General features: G+C 42.1%; 2 protein-coding genes across 13 annotated transcripts in view; one reads left to right on the forward strand and one right to left on the reverse strand.

Annotated features, from left to right (window-relative positions):
• Window positions 1-5,263, reverse strand: part of BBOF1 (basal body orientation factor 1) — a 39,598-nt gene extending 34,335 nt beyond the window's left edge. For all 5 annotated transcript variants that reach the window (XM_032344962.1, XM_032344960.1, XM_032344963.1 and 2 more), the window contains exons 1-2: window positions 5,052-5,263; window positions 1,498-1,726 (exon numbers count right to left, since the gene is read on the reverse strand). In XM_032344962.1, coding sequence (XP_032200853.1) covers window positions 1,498-1,726; window positions 5,052-5,113 — 291 coding nt within the window. In that variant the 5' untranslated portion in view covers window positions 5,114-5,263. The remainder of the gene's footprint in view (window positions 1-1,497; window positions 1,727-5,051) is intronic.
• A 69-nt stretch (window positions 5,264-5,332) lies between these two features.
• ENTPD5 (ectonucleoside triphosphate diphosphohydrolase 5 (inactive)) overlaps window positions 5,333-23,255 on the forward strand; it is a 50,067-nt gene continuing 32,144 nt past the window's right edge. For 3 of the 8 annotated variants that reach the window (XM_032344966.1, XM_032344973.1, XM_032344974.1), the window contains exons 1-3: window positions 5,333-5,381; window positions 16,982-17,060; window positions 22,651-22,717. The gene's annotated coding sequence lies outside the window, so the exon portion shown is untranslated. Of the gene's footprint in view, window positions 5,382-6,179; window positions 6,294-16,981; window positions 17,089-22,049; window positions 22,135-22,650; window positions 22,718-23,255 lie in introns of those variants that run through there. The other 5 variants (XM_032344967.1, XM_032344975.1, XM_032344970.1 and 2 more) reach the window with 4 other exon arrangements.

Consider the following 23,255-nt stretch of genomic DNA (forward strand, 5'->3'; position numbering starts at 1 on the left):
TTATCTATAAAATGGCAATGATAATAGTAGCTACATGGGATTATTAAAAGTCTTTAATGAATTGCTTTTTAAGTCATTAAAAGTATTTATCAATATCAAAAAACATATCAGTCAGGGGCACCTGGGCAGTTCAGTCAGTTTAGCCTTGGGACTCTTGATTTCAGCTCAGGTCATGATCTTGGGGATGTGAGATGGAGCCTTGTGTCTGGACTCTGCGCTTAGGGGGGAGTCTGCTTGAGAACTCTCTTTCCTTATTCCTCTGACCATTCCCCACTGCTTGTGTGAGTGCTCCATCTCTCCACCCCCCTTAAATAAATAAATCTTTAAAAAAACATACAGGTCATAACCTATGCTTTTCTTAAAATAAAATGGATCATAATGTTCCCTTATGACCATCAATCTTTATTTCAGACAAGAAAACAATGGGGGGGCACCTTGGTGGATCAGTGGGTTAAGCCTCTGCCTTTGGCTGAGCCCCGCATGGGCATCTCTGCTCAGCGGAGAGCCTGCTTCGCCCCCTTTCTGCCTCCCTCTCTGCCTACTTGTGATCTCTCTCTCTCTCTCTCTCTCTCTCGCTGTCAAATAAATAAATAAATAAAATCTTTTAAAAAAAGAAAACAATGGGATAAGGGCTAAAAATAAAAGAGCCAATTCTAGGGATGCCTGGGTGGCTCAGTGGGTTAATGCCTCTGCCTTCGGCTCAGGTCATGATCCCAGGGTCCTGGGATCGAGCCCCGCATCGGGCTCTCTGCTCAGCCAGGAGCCTGCTTCCTCCTCTCTCTGCCTGCCTCTCTGCTTACTTGTGATCTGTCTCTGTCAAATAAATAAATAAAATCTTTAAAAAAAAAAATAAATAAAAAATAAAAAAATAAAAAAATAAAAAAACATACAGGTCATAACCTATGCTTTTCTTAAAATAAAATGGATCATAATGTTCCCTTATGACCATCAATCTTTATTTCAGACAAGAAAACAATGGGGGGGCACCTTGGTGGATCAGTGGGTTAAGCCTCTGCCTTTGGCTGAGCCCCGCATGGGCATCTCTGCTCAGCGGAGAGCCTGCTTCGCCCCCTTTCTGCCTCCCTCTCTGCCTACTTGTGATCTCTCTCTCTCTCTCTCTCTCTCTCTCTCGCTGTCAAATAAATAAAATCTTTTAAAAAAAGAAAACAATGGGATAAGGGCTAAAAATAAAAGAGCCAATTCTAGGGATGCCTGGGTGGCTCAGTGGGTTAAGGCCTCTGCCTTTGGCTCAGGTCATGATCCTAGTGTCCTGGGATTGAGCCCCGCATCGGGCTCTCTGCTCAGCAGGGAGCCTGCTTCCTCCTCTCTCTGTCTGCCTCTCTGCCTACTTGTGATCTGTCTGTCAAATAAATATATAAAATCTTTTTTTTTTTTTTAAAGTGCCAATTCTAACAGTAAAGCCATTCAGAAATAACATACTGCTTCACATATGACAGAGGTAGTTACTGAGGCTCAGGAGAGTTTCTACCTACCTACCATATTATCTTTTTCCTGATCCTGCTTCTTCAGGTAACTTAATACAGACATTGTGTCTTTTTCCATTTTATACTGCTGTTTCTTTAAGTCCTCATTACTTTTTGCCAGTCTCCGCGAAGTATCACGATACTCAATCCTAGAGAGTTCTGTGACTTCCAGCCTGGCCTCCCAAAGGGAGGCATTGGCCTTGGCTCTGTCCACTGCAGATTCATCAGCTTTTATTATCTTCCTGCATGGGAAGAGGACATTGACAATATACAACCACTTCTTTACTATATTAGAATTATACCTTTCTTTTTACTACTATTTGTTTGGTTGGCATTGCCTGGCACATATGACCAAATATTGTTGGGTGAATGAGTTAATAAGAAATACACATTTATAAAAAAAAAAAAAAGAAATACACATTAATGATAAGGGAGTTAAGTGCGTGACTTCTTGGAAGGGGGAGCTTTGGAGCATTACTATAAAGGACTGGAAAAACAAAGAGGGGAGGTAAGTCACATTCATTTCATAAATCTTTCACATCTTTTCATTTACTTCTTTTTCTCATATTTGAACTGTCCACTTCTGTTCCTACTCGCTCAGTTTTAGACCTTAGTTTTCACTCCTGCAAATCCATTACCTTAGTTTCCCTTTTGCATGATACTACATTCATAGTGTAACTGTAAGTCCATTGTTCTGTAATTTCCATGTACTCCAACTCCAGCTTTGGTTTTGTTTTAGGTTGTGTGTGTGTATGGGGGTGGATTTCCTTGGACAAAAGACCTTGGACAAAAGATCAAGTCACTAGGATGAGTATGTTAAATGCTTTATTGGCTGGTGCCACAATGTACCAAGCTTCAAGAATGGCTGAGAAACAAATGATTATCATTTATACAGAGGTTAAAAAAAATTAAAAATAATAATAGTAGGGTGGAGGTTGGGGTACCAGCTGGTGGGTATTAGAGAGGGCACAGATTGCATGGAGCACTGGGTGTGGTGCAAAAATAATGAATACTGTTATGCTGAAAATAAATAAAAAATAAATTAAAAAAAATAAAGTGTCTCTTTGAGGAATAAAAAAATAATAATAGTAAAGTGTGTCTTCAAGGATTAAAATGATAAAAGGAAAGTTTTTCAAAACAAAGATTTATTATATGAGGATTAACCAAAAAAATGTCCCTTATATATGATAGGCACTGGATGCATAAATATTTAGATAATAAGTAAGAACTTTACCTGTATTTGAACTCTAAATATTTCACACGTAGATTTGTGGGGATCTTTCTATACTGTCACCCTCCATCCCCACCAACTCCTGGTTCTCCATCCCTTTCCTTTCTGTTCTCTTCAAATTAAGGCCAGCCCCACCTCCAACCCTTTAACCTGTTATAGCTTTGACCTTCCTTTCCAGCATGATTTAGGCAGTAGATAGGCTGCCTTGCTATAATCATCCAATTACTCCCTGAAGGTATCAGGTCTAAGCTGCTCAGAACAGTTCATGCACCTAGGATTTCTCATAAAGCAACCACTAATACTGACTGTAAAAACAAAGCAGAATTTCTCAAACTATGAGTCATGGAAAATCCAAGGAATATAAGGTCTGTTACCCTCAATGTTCCTCACTGTTGATAAATGTACTGTTGATACATGGTCAAAAATAGAAAACATATGTTAGTGAGTTCTGAGAATGTGATAAGCCCTTGACACTTTAAAAAAGTGCAAGACTGGGGCACCTGGGTGGCTCAGTTGCTTAACTAACCCAGCACCGGTCATGATCTCACTTCGGCTCAGATCATGATCTCAGGGTCCTGGGATCCAGCTCTATGCTCACTGGGGAGTCTGCTGAAGGATTCTCTCTTTCTCACTCCCTCCTCACTCTGCTCATGCTCTCTCTCTCCTTCTCAAATAATTTTTTTTAAGTGCTTAACTATGCAAGTATGTAAAAAAGAAAGAAAGAAATTACACTGCAGAAGAATACTTGTATTAATAGAGGGGGAGAGTTAAAAATAACTAGGTACACTGGGCTATCATTTTATAAAGAAGAAAAAGAATATCCCCAAATGATAGTAGTGGTTATCTTTGGATGATAGGATTACAGGTGATTTTTGTTTTCTACTTTGACTTTCCATGCTTCCTAAACTTCCTGTACCGAGCATGTATTACTCTCTTTAAACAAGTTACCTTGTAAACTTTACAAGTTTGGGGATTCCCTTTTGGTCCCATTTATAGTGATTGATGCTGGACACCATGTGTGATTCCCACAAACCCCAAAAGTCACCCATAGATTCAACGGCAACCTAGCAGCAACTCCAAGTGTGGAAAGGGTTAGTGCTAGAGCAATGCCAATGTTCTGACCAGCTTGGGGAAACCTGAACAATTACCCAATTTGTTCACATCTTTTACGTTTTCCTTTGAACCAAAAGGAATCCTTCAAAAAACCCAAGGAACTACTTCTTCAATCACCAAGAAATTCTCTAGATGTTTAAGATATTCTCAACTACACTACAGTGATCTCTCAGGCTGGGGTGGGAGGGTAAAGAATGAACCCAGAGCATAGTTCCCATGGAAAAAAGAGAAGATTCAAGTTGAAGCATATACAAACAGACCCCTTAATTTATTTAACAAATAATAAGCATCTACTATGTTCTAGGATCTCTGCTAGGTCCTGAAGATACGGTGAATATGATTAGTGCCTATTCTAGAGAAGCTTACAATCTTGAGCAGGGGTTTCCAACCCTGACTCTACTGACATCCTGAGCCAAATATTTCTGTTTGGAGAGCAGATGGGGGTGTCCTGTGCATTGCAGGATGTTTAACAATATCCTTGGTCTCTACCCACTGGATGCCAGTAGTACATATCCCCAGATGAGAACCAAAAATGTCTCTAGAAAGTGCCAGATGTACCCGGGAGCCAAAATCGCCCCCAGTTGAGAACCATTGGTCTAGAGCAGTACTGTCCCATGGAACTTTCTGTGGTGACAGAAATGTACTATATCTGGGCTGTCCAATACAGTAACCAGTAGCCACATGTTGAAATGTGTATGAAATGTGGCTGCTACAACAGAAGATCTGATTTTTAAATTCTACTTTTAATTTAATAGCCACACATGCTGATCAACACCCCACAGGACATTTCATTGCTGGTCTAGAGGACCTTCATTATACCAAGAAATGTTATCCTGACCTTCTGTTCTTCAGCGTCAGAACCAACTCTTCCCCCCCATTCCCAGTTCTGTGGTTTTTTTTCACGATCCCCTATTTCATTTGCTCCTGTATTTTACTCTTTGGGAACTTATCTGCCTCCACAGTTAATGCATACACATAGGCAGGGGCTGTGTCTAAACTACTCAGGGTCCCAAATCTCACACTCTATTGTTTTTAGATCGAAGCAGTACAGTTTCGCATGCATTTGGGGAATTTTGGAACAACGAGGCTGTCCTGTTCAGAAGCCAGGAGAGCAAGAGAAAGGCAGTTGACCAGCCGGCCAGCCCCAGCGCCCCACTTGTTCCAGCCCCGAATCCCCAAGGGCAGGCTCAGGGAGAGGGGACCCCAGCGTGGCTTCTCCTTACTTCTTGTCTTTGCCTTTGCCTTTACTCTTGCCTTTCCTTTTATCCTTTCCCTTGGACGGCATCCTGGCTTCACCAGGGGCCCGAAGGTAGCCCTTGTTTCTCCACCGCCTCCCCGGCGCGGCTCCGTTTCTAAGGAAACCAGCACGCCCCGCGGGTAACGTTCCGTCCCGGTCGTTGCCCGTGCGCGCGGAGAGCGCACGCGCCCGTGACGTAGCCCCGACGCCGTCGCCGCAAGGGGCCCGGTCCACGGGCCGGGCACGGGGGCGGGGCTGAGATCGCGCCCGGGGCGGAGGGCGGCGGGCGGCCGCGCCGTGGCGGCGCGCGCGCGCGGTGAGTGTGCGGGCGTCGGGGACGCGAGTGGGAAGGCTCCTAGGCGGGGGTTCGAAACCGCCCGGTCCGAGGCCGCCGCGCGGCGACCTACAGGCCGGGCGTTTCCGGCGGCGCGACGGTCGGGACGCCCTAGCCTCAGGAGGCTTGCTTCCCTGAGCGTCCGGCCGCCCAGCCGCGGGCGGCCGAGCGCCCCCTGCACCGACTTTGCAGCGTTTTCCCCCTTGCCTCACGCCGCAGCCAGCGTGGCCGAGGCTGCCCTGCTCCGCCTCGTCCTCTCCCGAAGCTGCCCTCTTGACTCTTTTGGTTTCCGCCTCCCTCTCCCAGTTTCTAACTCTGGCTACTTCTGGAAGGGATGGCGCATTCTGCGGACTTGCCAGTCCAAACTCTTTCTCGTGAGGCCGTGGAGGACTTCTCCGAGAGCGGTGGTTGGGCGTGCGGCTGGCAGCCTCCTCTGGGCAGCGCGTGCGGGGCGTCCGAGAAAAGTGCTGTCGGCTGGGGTCGGACGGGCTCCGACGAGGACAAAAGTGTTGTCACCCGGGGTGGGAAAGGCGGCGGGGCCACGAGAAGAGCTCTGGGGACAGGCCCATTCTGTCCTGTGTGTCCGACGCTGCCCGCCCAGTACGGCCCCGGAGTCCCATTTGCTGATCCCTTGGTCTGCAAGTTGGAACTTTTTGGCCTTTTGGTTTTCCGGTTTTTGGTTCCTTGGTGGTTTTTTTTTTTTTTTCCCCCTGAGCACACCTGTGAAAAGGCGTACTCAGAAGTATTGTTCTTTTGTTTCAGAGGAGGAGTTCTGTGATTATGCCTTCATTCTGTGAGAGTTAGTCATTGAGGGAATTCTGCGTGCCGGAACAATGCTTGGGAAACATGTGACAATTCTGGGTGCCTTAGGAAACTTGTGACTGAAGCTCTGCTGTGCGTTATCCTACATTTCAAATTGAATTTAAGGTTTCCTTGAAAACTTCCTTGTACATCTTCCCTCTCCATTTCTCCAGGTCTTTGTCCTGATGCTCCCTTCCTTTTTTTCCCCCCTCTAGTTGTGTAGCTTGTGTTTTTTAATTCTGTGGATAGAGAGAACATGCTGACTTGTTAATGAGCGCTGAAAATGCCTTTTTTTTTTTTTTAAGATTATTTATTTGACAGAGATCACAAGTAGGCAGAGAAGCAGGCAGAGAGAGGGGGGAAGCAGGCTCCCTGCGGAGCAGAGAGCCTGATGTGGGGATGGATCCCAGAACCCTGAGACCATGACCTGAGCCACCCAGGGGCCCCCCCTGAAAATGTTTTTCGATACAGTGTGTGTTAGCATGATTTTAGCTTACCTCCCCCAAATCGTTTTTTAAGAAGTATTTATTTGACAGCCAGCCAGAGCAGGAACACTAGCAGGGGGAGTAGGAGAGGGAAAACAGGCTTCCTGCCAAGCAGGGATCCGGATGTGGGGTTCTGTCCTGGGACCCTGGGATCATGACCCCAGGGAGGAAGGCCTAGGCTTTGAGACTGAGCCAGCCAGTTTGCACCCTCCAGCCCCCCACTTTTTTGAGTATAGTTGATTCTCAGTGTTAAAATAGTTTCAGGTGTACAACATAGTGATTCACCTCTATAGGCTCTGCTGTGTTCACCACAAGTGTAGCTACCATATGTCACTGTGAAATACTATTACAGTATCATTGTATTTTCTGTGTGTTATCATATTCCCTAAGTCCCCTTTGTTCCCATGATTTATTCATTCCGATGTAGGAAAATGGTGGGGTTTGGAGCTGATGGCCAAGAAAGAATTCTTGAGACATCTTTTGTGCAAAAAGATGGTTTTATTAAAGCACACGGACAGGACCTGTGGCCAGAAAAAGTTGCACTGGAGTCATGAGAAGTGGCCGGTTATTTTCAAGTTGGGAGGGGGTTAGGGATAGCTTAAGTCTCTAAGGAATTTTGGAAGCAAGGTTTCCAGGAGCTTGAGGGGCCTAGATGTTGTTTGAAATAGGTCATTTATTACTGTCTAGTAAACCCTTAGTCATGAGACCTTTCAGATGTGTATCAGTGAGCCATATCCTTGGGGGATGATTACCAAAATATATCTTGGTGGGGGAGTAGAGATAAAGGAAGTTTCCAGAGGAATTTTTATATATTAAAGTAGACCACAGGATCCTGGGGGGTTGGGCTAAGATTGCCTTTTGCCCTTAGCGACATCGAGGTAGCTGATTTCCTAGAAGAATGTCACTCTGCCTGTTTCAAGGACTTGTCAATGGGTTGTAGGTAGTAAAGCAGTTTAAGAATTTCTTTTTCTTTCTTTCTTTCTTTTTTTTTTTTTTTCCCTGCTCTTGTTTTCTACATCATTCCCCCCTGGAAAGTTTTGACCCTTAAATCTTTAAGGTTCTTGAGGTGGACGGTCTCATCTTCTGTAACTTCTTCCAGCTAAATAGAGAAGTAGAGCTGTCCCTACCTATGGGCCAACATTGGGCTTCTATACAGAGAAGTTACAAAAGGCAGAGGCAGCTGAATCCAAGGGAGACCACGTGTATGAGTCTCTTTCTGATGACAGGATCATCTATTGGCTTGAAGTTTCGGCAGTGATGGAGTCTATGGACCAGGTGGAGAGACATGGGAGAAAACAGCAAAATGTGATTAGAATAACAAAAAAAGTCCTAATAAGAGTCCTTTGACAGTTGACAAAATTCTTCTCTAGTCCAAGAGGACTCATTAAAGGAAAAAGAGGGATCATTTAAAGCACCAATTTGAGGGATGCCTGGATGGCTCAGTTGTTCAGTGTCTGCCTTCAGCTCAGGTCATGATCCCAGTGTCCTGGGATCCAGCCCCGAATCAGGCTCCCTGCTTGGCAGGAAGCCTGCCTCAATCTCTCCCACTCCTGCCTGTGTTCCCTCTCTCACTGTGTCTCTCTCTGTCAAATAAATAAAATATAGAAAAAATAAAGCACCAATTTGAGTATTCATATCAGTTAGAAACCCAGAAATTAAATTTAAATTTTAAATTTGTGGTTATCTGGTATGTATACACAGCATTCTGTTTTTACAACAGCGCAAGTTCTACCTTGTGTAGCACTAAAACATCTAGTGTTATTCTACTTTGTAAAACTGCTTTATGCATTTATGTTACTCAAGTATTTAATAGAGAAATGCCATTTTTGAGTGTCATTTAGGGCTTTGTGTATTTATTAAGAGCTTCCATGTGCCAAACAACACCCTCAGTTCCAAAGAAGGAACAAATATGGATGCTAGGTGGTCATACCAATGAAATAGCAGAATGTATTGACTGTTGCTTAAGATTTGGAAGTTTAACTGGGTTGGTAATGGTTTTGATAACGCGTCCGTGCATCCAGGCAAAACTCAGGGTACTGTGGCCTATCCAGCCTGGGGGAAGCGGTAGACACAAGGTAGAGCCGCATAGCCTGTGGGCCCCATTAGGAGCCAGTCATCTAATTCTGGGCCTCCTTGTTCTGCAGTCAGGATATCAAGGGCCATTTGGTTTTGGAAGGCTACCTTTTGAATTTGTGGGTGACTACAAGTTTGGTCTGGTTAAAGGTAGCTGATCTATGCTCAGCTAAAGCCTTTATTTGCAATTTTATGTAATAGGGGTAACTCATGGGATAAATATAACTAAGGAATAAAACCATCTAGAAGCCCTCTTTGTTTGAGGTCTGTCCTGAACAGTATTCGAATTATGAGAAATCACTGGCAAATGGGAGAAGTGTTGCCTCGGGAAAGAGCAGCAGATCACCTAATCCAGTCATAGGGAAGGTGGGGTCATTCATTATCTCCACAAGTCCATAGTTAACCCTGTAGAGTGGGGGTATATACTTTTTTTTTTTAAGATTTATTTATTAGAATGAGAGAGAGAGAGAGCATGAGAGGAGAGAGGTCAGTGGGAGAGGCCAGCTCCCTGCCGAGCACGGAGCCTGATGTGGGACTGGATCCCAGGACTGCAGAATCATGACCTGAGGCAAAGGCTGTCGCTTAACCAACTGAGCCACTCAGGCACCCTATTCTCTGGCTTTTAAGGAATGATTTTGTCACCCCTTCCACACAGAATTGGTCAGGGAGATAGTTGAGTTACAGAGTTGTTGGGGAATCAATCCCATTTGGCAGCTGTTCCAATAATCATATGCCCATGGGGTCCTGTTATTCCCACAGAATAACCAGGAAGGATTGTCTATACATGAGCTATAGTGGCAATTTCTCTGAAGTTACTTCAAGTTGTCTAGCTTAGGCAAACAACAAACATTCAAAGACAATCAGAACTAGAATTTAACAAGATTAATAACAAGGTGGGTTATTGAAATAATTTTTCTATCTAAAATCACCATTATTTCCAGAGATGGATATATTGAGGTTAATTTGTAAAACAAGTTCAATTTTAACAAATTTGGTCTATTTTCATAAGCTCAGCAAGAATAGCGGTTGGCCATATAGATCTTTAAAATCTGCTGCTGAAACTTTTCATAAGGAGTCTAGATTGAACTTTTAGTACTCTCTAGGCCAGAAGCCAAGCCAAGTTCTTGCCATCAGACATGCCTGCAATATCTGTAGATTTGGGTGAATTTCTCTTCCTGAGGCCCCCAAAGTATCCTGAGGTTCTTGCACCTGCCAGGAATTGACTTTCTTTATTCATCTGGTAAGACTGCTGGGAACTCTGTAAGCAAGGTATCAGGCCAGCATTTCTTTTTTTTATTATTATTATTTTTTAAAGATTTTATTTATTTGACACAGAGAGATCACAAGTATGCAGAGAGGCAGGCAGAGAGAGAGAGAGGAGGAAGCAGGCTCCCCGCGGAGCAGAGAACCCGATGCGGGACTCGATCCCAGGACCCTGAGATCATGACCTGAGCCAAAGGCAGCGGCTTAACCCACTGAGCCACCCAGGCGCCCCAGGCCAGCATTTCTAAGGGGCTTTATGGCTCCATGTTTCATAAAGTCAGCCTCAGTTCCTAAAAACTCTTTGGTCACATCTGAGTCTATGAATGTGTCTCTCAAATATGACATTCCAGTAAAGCCTTTTTAAAAGGCTTTGTAAAATAACCAATGTTTCCATTGGTGTTCTGTTACAAGGAGAATAGATTCTTACTGAACTTATGCAAAGGACTATGATTGCCATGAAAGAAAGAATACTTACTGAGACCTTTGAATTTCACAGGGTTCTGGTAGAGAGAAAAGTTAAATGCTTCAATGTGTTCACAAATGAATACTTTATCATATTTCTGTAAGTCATAGATATCTTAAGAGAAAGTTTCCTTAATCCAGAAGAGTAAACATTAAAGAATCAGCAGTGTTTCAAGTGAGAATCATAAAACTATAATCTTTTTCAGTTCATTTAGTCCCATGTTACTAATTCTTGTTTAGTTTGAATCTAGCGTTTTAGTTCTGGAAATTCTTAATCCATTTCAGTTTTATGATTGTAAAGATATCAAATATCTGTTATTTGTCAAAAAAAAAGTCCTTTATATGAATCTCCTTGAAGACAAAACTCTTTTATTTTAAAGATTCTTTTTATTTGAGAAAGTGAGCAAGAGAGCGCAAATGGGGAGTGGTAGAGAGAGGGAGAAGCAGACTCCCTGCTTGCAGGGAGCCCAAGTGGGGTTCGATCCCAGGAACTTGGGACCATGACCTGAGCTGAAGGCAGACGCTTAACCAACTGAGCCACCCAGGTGCCCCAAAACTTATTTTTCAAGAGAATAAGAACAATTAGAAATGACAAAAACTCAGAAATGGACATTGTTAATGATCTGATGAGAGTTCATTATAATGCAGTTGACAAGGAAGTTCAGTTATTTCTGTGACAAAGAACACTTCAATAATCAGAATATTGAGTGATAACCCTTTTTTTTTTTTTTTTAAGATTTTCTTTGCTTATTTGACAGAGAGATCACAAGCAGACAGAGAAGCAGGCTCCCGGCTGAGCAGAGAGCCCGATGCGGGGCTCTATCCCAGGACCCTGAGTGGAGACCTGAGCAGAAGGCAGAGGTTTAACCCACTGAGCCACCTAGGTGCCCCGAGTGATAACCTTTTACCAGAACCAACACACCATATAAAGAAGCCTAATTAGTCAGAGACTTCATTTATAATTTAATTCTTGGGGAATCTTGTTTAAAACCTTAGAAAATTTTAAAGCACATGCCTAAATAGGATTACAGATCATTAAAGACTTGATAAAGACAAAACCTAAAAACCGGTTTATCTGGACAGACAAAGGAGAAAACAACTTTGTTTATATTTTCTAATCAAGAGCAGACCATGGTGCCTGGGTGGCTCAGTAGGTTAGAGCCTCTCTCTGCCTTCCGCTCAGGTCATGATCCCAGGGTCCTGGGATCGAACCACACATCAGGCTTGACAGGGAGCCTGCTTCCTCCTCTCTCTCTTCCTGCCTCTCTGCCTACTTGTGATCTCTGTCTGTCAAAGAAATAAATAAAATCTTTAAAAAAAAAAAAAAAGGCAGACCAACAGTCCAAGAAAACTTGTCTTTTTAACAGAGAAAGCAGAATTTCAATCTTATACCAGTGTATTTTTAAAATCCATTCATTTCAATCTTAGTCCATCCTGACCACACATAAAATTCCTTTTCAAAGATTTCCCTTGAAACCCTTCTATAGCTTTTCCTTGCATTCAGATTTTGTCCCAAGCCCTGTCTCCGAACAACCAGTGTCATTTTAGGACAAAATTACTTTCTTATACCTTCAACAAAAATGTATTTCTATTCCTTGTATCTTTCTTACACATACAGAGTTACTTCCTTTATTTCTCAGTCTTAATTACATTTTGCAGAATTCTGACTCTTAGAAACTTAGTTTCCAATGAAGACTAAGTAGTAACCCATCATGAACTGTTACACCAGAATTCTTTAGATAATGAATTTATGAATCAGCTAAGCACAAAGCATGTTTTCCAACAGACCCAAATATCCTTTTTTTAAAAGATTTTATTTGGGACGCCTGAGTGGCTCAGTTGGTTAAGCGGCTGCCTTCGGCTCAGGTCATGATCCCAGCGTCCTGGGATCGAGTCCCACATCCGGCTCCTTGCTTGGCGGGGAGCCTGCTTCTCCCTCTGCCTCTGCCTGCCACTCTGTCTGCCTGTGCTCGCTCTCTCCCTCTCCCTCTCTCTCTCTGAAAAATAAATAAATAAAATCTTTAAAAAAAAAAAATAAAAAAAAAAAATAAAAGATTTTATTTATTTGCCAGAGATAGCACCAGCAGAGGGAGAAGCAGGCTCCCCACTAAGCAGGGATTCCCATGCAGGAATCGATCCCAGGATCCTGGGATAATGATGTGAGCCTAAGGCAGATGCTTAACCAACTGAGCCACCCAGGTGTCCCACCTTTTTTGTTTTTGTTTTTGTTTTTGTTTTTTTAGATTTTATTTATTTGACAGAGAGAAGGAAAGAGGGAAGACAAGAGGAGTAGGAGAGGGAGAAGCTGACTTCCCACTGAGCAGGGAGCCCAATGCCTGGGGCGTGTCATGTGGGGGTTTCAATCCCAGGACCCTGGGATCATGACGTGAGCCAAAGGCAGACACCAGACACTTAACGACAGAGCCACCCAGGCGCCACAGACCCAAATATTCTTATAGTTTCTCTGTAATAAGAAGTCAAGAGCACAAACCTACATTTGGTAATCAATGCTTTAGCCCGTTATCCTATTTGGAAACTCTTTTTTTTTTTTTAAGATTTTATTTATTTATTTGACAGACAGGGATCACAAGTAGGCAGAGACACAGGCAGAGAGGAGGAAGCAGGCCCCCCGCCGAGCAGAGAGCCCGATGCGGGGCTCCATCCCAGGACCCTGAGATCATGACCTGAGCCGAAGGCAGAGGATTAACCCACTGAGCCACCCAGGCACCCCCGTTATCCTATTTGGAAAAGACCTAGATGTCTAATGAATTCAATCCCAATTTATCATCCAAGCAAAACATTAAAGTTTTCAGGTTACCGAAGGACTTTTGAAAGCTATCTTAACAATTACCCCTGAAAACTTTGAGACAGACAAAATTAACCATTTTAAGTCATCTATTTGCTAACAAATTGCAACAGAGGTAACATGGCTTATTTGACCTTCAGTAATCCCTGGTAAAATGAAAGTTGCATATTTAATGCTGGTGACGCTAAAGACATGTCTTTTAATTAAGCCAACGAAGTTAAATCAGTTAAATACTGAATTATGTTCCACCTGGGTCCACTGTAAAAGTTAATTTGTTCCCCACTGTCAGTTTTTACCTGGGGCACTGGTGGAGAAATCTGAAGTGGGCTGTGGTAACTCCAGGAAAGTGCTCTTCTCTCCTTGGCAGTGAGGGGAGGAAAGGGGCCAGTGATGCCAGAGGCACTGAGGATGGTATAGGAACCAGGCAGCACCCAAGGTGGTGTAGGAACAGAAGGAGGGGATGAGCTGACACCATGGTTTTTTCCCCACCAAAGTGGAAATATGCAGTCCATGTCGGGCCACAGAAGACAGGGAATTTCCCCAAAACAAAGGGAGTTTGGGCAGCTATTTGGGAATATTCCTTAAAGTCCTGGTACTAAGGTAGACTGTCCATAGTTGGCTCTAATTATAGCTATTAACCTGGGAAATGAGGGAGAAGCCTCTACCTCTTATTAGGAGGTGGAACAGTGAGAGAGTCAGAGTCCCCTTCATTAAGAATGGCCTGTGTTTCCTCTAGCAACCTGGGTTCTATCAGGAGGAGGCCTATTTAGATAATTATCATTTAACATATCAGAAGGGAGTTTACTAGCCTGGTTACTGACCAAACAAGTTCTGCAAGAGGCCCTTAGGTCCCGGTCCTGATTTAGAGCCTTGATGGCCTGGACCTAGGGTATTTCTGCTCCATTTGCCCTGTTGCCTGTAGAACAGATCTGAGATCTTCCTGAGGCCATGCAGTATTACAGACAACCAGTCCTTTGCTGAATTTTGCAATCTGAATTGTTTCCAGTGGGTTAAAAGGGATCCCAAGGGAGAGTCCTTGGGAACTGAAGAGAGAAGATCCAGTACCAAGAAAATACCCCTTCCCCCCTGTTTTCCTGGGTGGAATCAGATGTTCCTGGTGTCAAAGTGGCCTGAGATGTCCCTTGAACAAAATCCATATGATCATTGCCCTGCTGTTAAAAGGCCTGGGAGGAGGGACGCTAGGTTCTTTCCCCCACCCCCCACTTCGCCATCACATTCTGGACCACAAAATGGGTGCCAGTATATAGACCAAGATATCGTGCCTTAGAGGTCATGCTATAAGGACCGTACCTTATTTTACCTTGCCTTAAAGGTCATGCCAGGAAGGACATGCTTTATTTTACCTTGCCTTGAAGAACCTGCAGTTTTTAACTGATGGGAAACATTAGGAAAGTTTTACAAGGGGGAAGTTACCCAATCTTGTAGCTTAAGTGGTAATTAGAGGATATTGATCAAAAACAATAAAGATAGAAGTCCATCATGGTCTAAACAGCATTCCAATAAATAATAGTCTTTACCACCAACTTCTCTAGGAACCATCCCCAGTAGGACTTTAATTCAATATGTATTGGTTTTGGCCAGTTCCAAGTGGCCAAAAGCAGCTAGACCAGGGATATGAAAGAGATCACAGACCAGTGAGGAGGAAATCTTGTGCTGCAGTCTTTTTTTTTTTTTTTTTTTTTTTTTTAAAGATTTTATTTATTTATTTGACATAGAGAGATCACAGTAGGCAGAGAGGCAGGCAGAGAGAGAGAGAGAGGAGGAAGCAGGCTCCCTGCTGAGCAGAGAGCCCGATGCGGGACTCGATCCCAGGACCCTGAGATCATGACCTGAGCCGAAGGCAGCGGCTTAACCCACTGAGCCACCCAGGCGCCCCTTGTGCTGCAGTCTTAAGATCAGCAGCCATACTAGTCTCTTAGGTCACTGTCCTGTGCCCAAGACAGACAACTTTGTATAAGGACAGGAATAAAGAGAGGGCATCAGGTTTCTGGGTCTTATTACCATTCCAGCCAGGGTACTAACTTTCAGCCAAAAGGCAGGCTTTCTTCTCCCTGTAGCATAGCTATGGGCTAGAAGATTACAGCCTGAGTAATTGACATGAAAATGTTCCAAGAAGACCATACCCCTTGAAAAGCCCTTGGAATGAAAGTAGAAGAGAAGTGAAAGTACTTAGCAAGTCTGCACTGAGACTCACATTAGATGTCAAATGATGTAGGAAAATGTTGGGGTATGGAGCTGATGGCCAAGAAAGAATTCTTGAGACATCTTTCATGCAAAAAGGTGGTTTTATTAAAGCACGGGGACAGGATCTGTGGCGAGAAAAAGTTGCACTGGAGTCGTGAGAAGTGGCGCATTATTTTCAAGCTGGGAGGGGGTTATGGATAGCTTAAGTCTCTAAGGAATTTTGGAAGCAAGCTTTCTGGGATCTTGAGGGGGCTAGATGTTGTTAGGAAAAGTCATTTATTACTATCTAGTAAACCCTTAGTCATGAGACCCTTCAGTTGTATATCAGTGGGCCATATCCTTGGGAGATGGTTGCCAACATGCATCTTAGTGGGGGAGTAGAGATAAAGGAAGTTTCCAAAGGAATTTTTTTATATTAAAGTAGACCACAGGATCCTGGGGTGTTGGGCTAAGATTGCCTTTTGCCCTTAGCAACATTGAAGTAGCTGATTTCTTAGAGGAATGTCACTCTGCCTGTTTCAAGGACTTGTCAATGGGCTATAAGTAGTAAAGAAATTTAATTTTTTTCTTTTGCCTTTGTTTCCCACATGAGTTACACAGCTAGAAGCCTGCATCTCCTATTCCCCTTCACCTGTTTTGCCCAGCCCTCCATCCCCTCCCCTCTGGTGGCTTACTGTATTTCTGGCGCACTTTCCCTCTGTTTGTATGTCACACTCTGGTGGGTCCATGGTGGAATCACCATACACTTGAAGGAATTTCTTCTGATATGGGATCCATAAAATTAGGATTAATTTTTGTGTGAGGTTCTGAAAGTACCTCAGAACACACTATTCTGTGTGTTCTGAAAGTACTTTCAGAACACACTATTGATAACTTGCAGAAAAGAGAGATTAGAGCATTTTCTATACAGGCTATATATTTGGAATGCTAAAAATTGGTTATTATATAATATGAAAGTCAGTCCAAGACTTCCCTTGTTTGAACACAGGCCTATAGACTCATTTATAAACATGAGAATTTGATTGTAACAAGATTATTTCTTAATGTACACATAATACTTTAAATTACATATACTTTGTAGTTTTTTATCATACATTTATGTTGACCATAAGTTTGATTTGTAGTTACAACTGTTGTGATATGGCTAAGAGAAATGCCCATATTTATACTATAGTAGAGGGGATCTAGAATTTGCAGTCTTCTGAACCTCACATTTTCTGCCAAAGAACTGGATGTTATTATTTAGTCATCTGTTAGCAAGAAACATCTAATGATACAGATAGTAGAGTAGGAAGTTGCTATTTAGCAATTCATTTGATAACATTTCCTTCCATAATTTCTGGTAGGTAGGTTTACTGTGAAGTTTCAGGATTATCTTGCTGAGTAAATATGCTTTGTTTTATTTCTTAGAATGCTAATGCTTTTAAAACTGGGAATAAGCCCCTTAAGTGTTTTGTTGACTTGGCTTTACAGTTTTTTCCCCCCAGTTTGTATAGTTCCCAGTCAACATAGAAATGTGGAGTATCTTGGCTGAATCCTCATGCAGACAAGGTCGTTATGGTCCTGGTAGGTGCGACAAGTAACCTAATACAAGGTAACATCTGTGCTAGCTTAAAGCTCTAAATGTACTTCATATGCTCCTGGGTGGATTTTGTTGGTGTTTTTTTTCTGAATTGGATTCTCTATCCTTGCCAAATGATGACTTTTCTCTTGTTCTGTTGATTGTAATATCAAGTGTAGAGTTGTTCAAAAAGCCAGATAACTTAGGACTACATATCAAAATATATATTTCCTGATTTTTTTTCATAGTATGTAGTATTTCTAATTGTCTCTTTTAGTAGTTCCCAAATTGGGTTTACTCTGTAAAGTCATCTGTGGCTCTCTTCTTGTTCCACCTGGAGACTCAAGTTTCTACTCGTAAATCATCCTTGAAATCACCTGATTGCAGATGCAACTCTATAGGTGGAGGAAAGTAGGTGAACAACTTTTGATTTTTGTTTTCATAAAGGGTTTAGAATCATGCATAAATATATTATCCAAACAGTATCTGAAGGGACTAATTAGTGTTTCCAGACATCGTGGGGAGTCAGTTACTTTCATCTTCCTTTTTATTGTCCTTGGTACAAATACAGAATTCTTTTTTTTTTTTTTTTTTTTTTTTTTTTAAGATTTTATTTGACAGACAGATCACAAGTAGGTAGAGGAGGGGGGAAGAAGCGGGATCCCTGCCGAGCAGAGATCCCGATGCAGGGCTCGATCCCAAGACTCTGGGATCATGACCTCAGCCAAAGGCAGAGGCTTTAACCCACTGAGCCACCCAGGTGCCCCAGAATTCTTTTAAATAGGTATTATATTGTGATATTGACCAGTTCACACCCCCGCAAGGGATAAGAAATTCTGGAGATCACGGGTTTACTGTTATCAATTTTAAAAGTAGGGTTTTATGGATTTTTTTAAAACATTAACTGTTTTATTTTTATATATAATATAATTATTACCACTAGCAATTTATTTGTAAAGTATCCAATTTTTATTATCTGTCCATTCTGACAAAATCTTTACACAGGACTAAAAGTTCTCTAAGAAAAATTACACACTCAAATTTCAGTCTCACTTATTTGCACTTCGGTGTCATGAATCTGTCAGATGTTCATTTAAGAAATGTTTAGTGAGGGGGGGGCGCCTGGCTGGCTCAGTTAGTTAAGTGTCCAACTCTTGGTTTTGGTTCAGGCTTTGATCTCAGGGTTGTAAGATTGAGCCCCACATCTGGCTTCCCACTCTCTACTTCTCTTCCCCTGCCCCTTCTCTCACTCATTCGCTCTCTATTCTCAAATAAATAAATCTTAAAAAAAAAAAAAAAACCTTTAATGAGTACCATCCGTATACCATGCTACCTGACAGCTTGAGGAGTTCAAGCCTTCAAGTGGCTTATAGTCAGGCGTATAAGGTACTGACCTGAGCATTGATCTGTGAGAGTGCACAGCTTCACTGACACCAATATACAAACAGCTTACAATAAAAAACACCAAACAGGGCACCTGGGTGGCTCAGTTGGTTGGCAACTGCCTTTGGCTCAGGTCATGGTCCTGGGGTCCTAGGATCAAGTGCCGCATCAGGCTGCCTGCTCGGCAGGGAGTCTGCTTCATCCTCTGACCCTCTCCTGTCTCATCCTGTTTCGCTCTCTCTCAAATAAATAAATAAAATCTTAAAAAAAAAAAACAAAAAAAAACACCAAGCAGAGATGGACAAAGGGGAGATGGCATAAGTGCTGCAGGAATTTTGGGACATGAAAAGCTCTTACAGAGAAAGCTTACAGAAGGTGGGCTGAAAGGAAGAGGGAAGGCTTTCTGGAAAGGTAGAATCATGTGAGCAAAATTCAGTGTGTGTTTGAGACAAAGAGATGTTTAACTAGAGCAGTAGTTCCCAAAGTGTGGTCCATGGACCAGTAGCATCAACATCACCTGGGACCTTGTTACAAATTGGAAATGGAGGTTCTCGGGCCCCACTGGAGACCTGCTAAATCAGGATGCTGGCAGTGAGGCCCACCAGCCTATGTATTAATAAGTCCTCCAGGTGGTTCTGCTACATACTAAAGTTTGAGAATTGCTAGACCAGAGCAGAGGGTTCTTTATATGACAGTTGTGGGCAAAAAAGCTTTGGTTAAGGTAGCCTGGGAATTCACAGTGAAGAACTTCAAATGTTGGACAGGGAGTGTGTCTTTTGTTCTACAAAGCAGAGACACCAACTTGAAACTTGAAGGCTGGATTTGACTCATAGGTGTGTTTTGCCAGTGTACACAGTGGCTTTTGTGGTTTTTTTAAAGTGGAATTAGTTGTCACTATTTAAAAACCAGATTCCACACAGGAATCTGTGCTTTCAGTTTGTTTTGAAAAAAAAAATCAGAAGACCTGGCAGTACTGGGGCTGTAGTTTATCACAGCAGCAGTCTGTGGCAGCAGCAAGCAACTCTCCATTTAGATGGGTTATGTACTCTCTAGCTTGCCGTAGTCCCCACCACTTCCTGTTGGTTTACACCTTTACTCACTTCTATTTCTTGCTTGGCCCCAGTAAGTGGTTAGGTATTTGAGTTTGTACCTTCTGTTACGAACACTGGGAAAACTGATGAAAGTTTTATTTTATTTTGTTTTTAAAGATATATTTATTTGTTTTAGAGAGGGAGCAAACAAGTAGGGGGGAGAGGCAGAAGGAGAGGGAGAGAATCTCAAGCAGACTCCCCACTGAGTGCAAAGCTGGACATGGGGTTCCATCTCACAACCCTGAGATCATGACCTGAACTGAAATCAAAAGACAGATGCTCAGTGAACTGAGCCACCCAGGTGTCCCAAATTGATGAAAGTTTTAAAGAGAGTGACGTGATTTATGCATTAATTAATTCATTCAACAGACATGAGTTAAACATATATGGTGGGTTGTATAATGTTCAAAGATAAATGAATTTGTGACATGCTTTGGGTTAAAATATAGTGGGAGAATGATGAAACAGTTGTGTATGGATTTGAGAATAGAGATATTGGTAATTGGAAGACCAGTTAAGAAGCTGTAACAGTCCAAGTCTGAAGCAATAAAGGCCAGGATTTAGGTGCTAACAGGTTACTGGGGGGGTGGGTGGGAAAAGAATGAGATGGGAAAGATACTGTGAAGGAAGAATCACCAGTTCTTGATAACAGATGAGAATACAGAAGGTATGAGAGTGGAGAATTCAAAGATGATAAGGATTTGGAGTTATGAATTAGGGACTCTGTGATGCCACTTACAGAAATAGGAAATAAAAAAGAGAATCCATTTAGCCTCTGTGTGTGTGTGTGTGTGTGTGTGTGTGTGTGTGTGTGTGTTGGGGGGCATGGGTGCCAAGGAAAAGGGGGCATTTGGAGATGCTAGTTTGAAGTGTCTTGAGTTCAATGATTGACATACAATATTAAGTGTTTTAAAGGAAAACTTAGTAGAAATGTCAAGATTGCATGCTTAGAGGTAGATATCACTCATTCCATCCTTGAATTCCAAAGGTATACTGGGAGAAGTGTGTTTTGTAATGAACAAAATATTTTGAAAATGTTTGCTTTGGGGGCTAGATAGTTAGAATTTATAACCTTGTTTGAATCCTCTCTTGGATGTGTAATTTTCAGATTTATGTTGCATAGGTAAGTTTAACATTCTGGGAGAATGGAAGATACTGTGTAAGTTCAAATGTTTAAAGATATTTTCTGAGTATCAGTACTACCTTCAGATTTTAAATCATAATTGGCTGCGTACCTGTTAGATATCCAAAGGATGGAGTGTTGGCATAACCATTGTTTCATTGAAATCATAGCCAAAGTTTTTCCTCTTATGATCTTACATTTGTTTCCATCTGCCTGCCCTCCCTTCCTTCCTTCCTTCCTTCCTTCCTTCCTTCCTTCCTTTTCTTTCTTTCGTAAGCGCCATGCCTAATGTGGGGTTTGAACTCAACCGTGAGATCCAGAGTTGCATTTTCAACCGACTAAGCCAGCCATGTGGCCCCATCTGCCTTTTTTTTTTTTTAAGATTTATTTATTTAATTGAGAGAGAGAGAGAGATAAAAAGAGCACCTGTGTGCAAGGGGGCTGTACAGAGGGTGAGGGAGAAAGAGAATCTCAAGCAGACTCCCTGCTGAGCACAGAGTCTGATGTGGGGCTCAGTCTCACAACCCTGAGATCATGACTTCTGAAATCAAGAGTCCAGTGCTCAACCAACTGAGCCACCTAGGCTCCCCCCGAATCTGCTTTTTTATTTTATTTTATTTGTTTTTTATTTTTTTTAAAGATTTTATTTATTTATTTGACAGACAGAGATCACAAGTAGGCAGAGAGGCAGGCAGAGAGAGAGGAAGGGAAGCAGGTTTCCCGCTGAGCAGAGAGCCTGATGCAGGGCTCGATCCCAGGATGCTGGGATCATGACCCGAGCCAAAGGCAGAGGCTTTAACCCACTGAGTCACCCAGGAACCCCTGCATCTGCTTTTTTAAAAAAATGTTTTTACTAAGGTAAAATATATAACATAAAAACTGCTGTTTTAACCATTCTAAGTGTGCAGTTCTGTAGTATTAATTATATTAATAGTGTTTTATAACCATCACTACTATTTCCAAAACTCTGTCATCACCCCTAACAGAAACTCAGTCTGTTAAGCAATAACTCCCATTCTCCCCACCCCCAATCCCTGGTAACCTCTAATCTACTTTCTGTCTCTATGAATTTACCTGTTCTAGATATTTCATATAAGTGAAATCATATATATCTTTTTGTATCTGGCTTCTTTCACTTAGCATAATGTTTTCAAGTTTCATCAATATTGTACCATGTGTTAGAACTTCATTCCTTTTTTTTTTTAAGTTTGTTTGACGTAAGTAATCTCCACACCCAATGTGGGGCTCGAACTCATGACCCTGAGATCAAGAGTCATATGCTCTTCTGGCTGAGTCAGCCAGGCACAGCAGAACTTCATTCTTCTTTTATAGCTAAATAATATTTATTGAATATATGTATCATATTTTGTTTACATATCTATTGATGGACCCTTAAGTTGTTTCCACCTCTGGTTGTTGTGAATAATGCTGTAAAGAACATTGGTGCAGAAATATTTGAGTCCTTATCTTCAGTTTTTCTGGGTATGTACATAGGACTAGGATTGGCTTGGTGCCTGAAACCATGTACTCATACAAGTAATAGTAAATGGCCCCTCTTGATCACACTGTGGAACATGCAACTTGTTATATGAGTTCTTCACAGCAAAAAAAAAAAGGACTCCATTAAGTGCATAAACTAGATTTTATCCACTTCACTTATGGATTAGCTCCTTAGTACACCCCATACATTGACACACACACATTTATACAAAAATATACACTAGCTTTTAGAGGACGTGTGACTTGCCGCCTTTTGCTGTTATGGATTTTATAAACAAGTCATTTTATAAGAGTGGCTTTGGTCGTAGTTTGAATGAGAAGAAAGTATGAAAGAGGCCAAGAGTACTAGACTGTCAGTCAGGAGATGAGTGTGGTGATCTGGTTTCCAGAGACTGAACAGATTAGAAATGAATGTGGAAAGAGAATACTACCTCAAAAATAAGCATACTGACAAGAGAGAACTTTGCTCTTACAATTATCCATGTCCATCTTCTGTAGGTTGAAAAAATGGCACATTAGTTGAAGGAAACAAAGGGGAATGCGTAGAAGAAAAAGAAAATAATTGGTAAGTAGCCAATATAAAGTAATACCCCACTTTTCTAGAGGTCACATTTCTGCACATTCTGCTCTCTTATTCCTGGGAGCTCATAGTCGATGGAAAGGGATCTCTGAGCCACTAAAAGACCTGTCACAAGGTCTACACTCCTTATTCTTTGGACAGGCTCTCATTTGCATAAGTTGACATAAAAGTCTAATAATTATGGCTCTCTGATTTACATCCCATTGATTTTAAAGATTTAAAAAAATTAAGCGATGGCAGCTTGTTGAAGAAATCACGTGTATGACAACGCTCATCAGTGATAACATAGCATGATGTCAGGGAAAACTAGCTCAGGAAGCGTGGCAATCTGGGACCATTTGGTGGCAGACAGGCAAGTAGTCCTATAGAACTGTGGCCCCTAAAGGCATCCCAGGTTTGTAGAAAAATATAACTGATGATCATAATCATGACCCTGAATCATAAGTCACTTTAGAAGTATTTGTAGCCAACATTGTTAAAATAAAAGTGTTATTTTAAGGGGAAGCATTTTAGACACATTTGA

Source organism: Mustela erminea, chromosome 5 (assembly GCF_009829155.1).
Source record: "Mustela erminea isolate mMusErm1 chromosome 5, mMusErm1.Pri, whole genome shotgun sequence".
Lineage (NCBI taxonomy): Eukaryota > Metazoa > Chordata > Mammalia > Carnivora > Mustelidae > Mustela > Mustela erminea.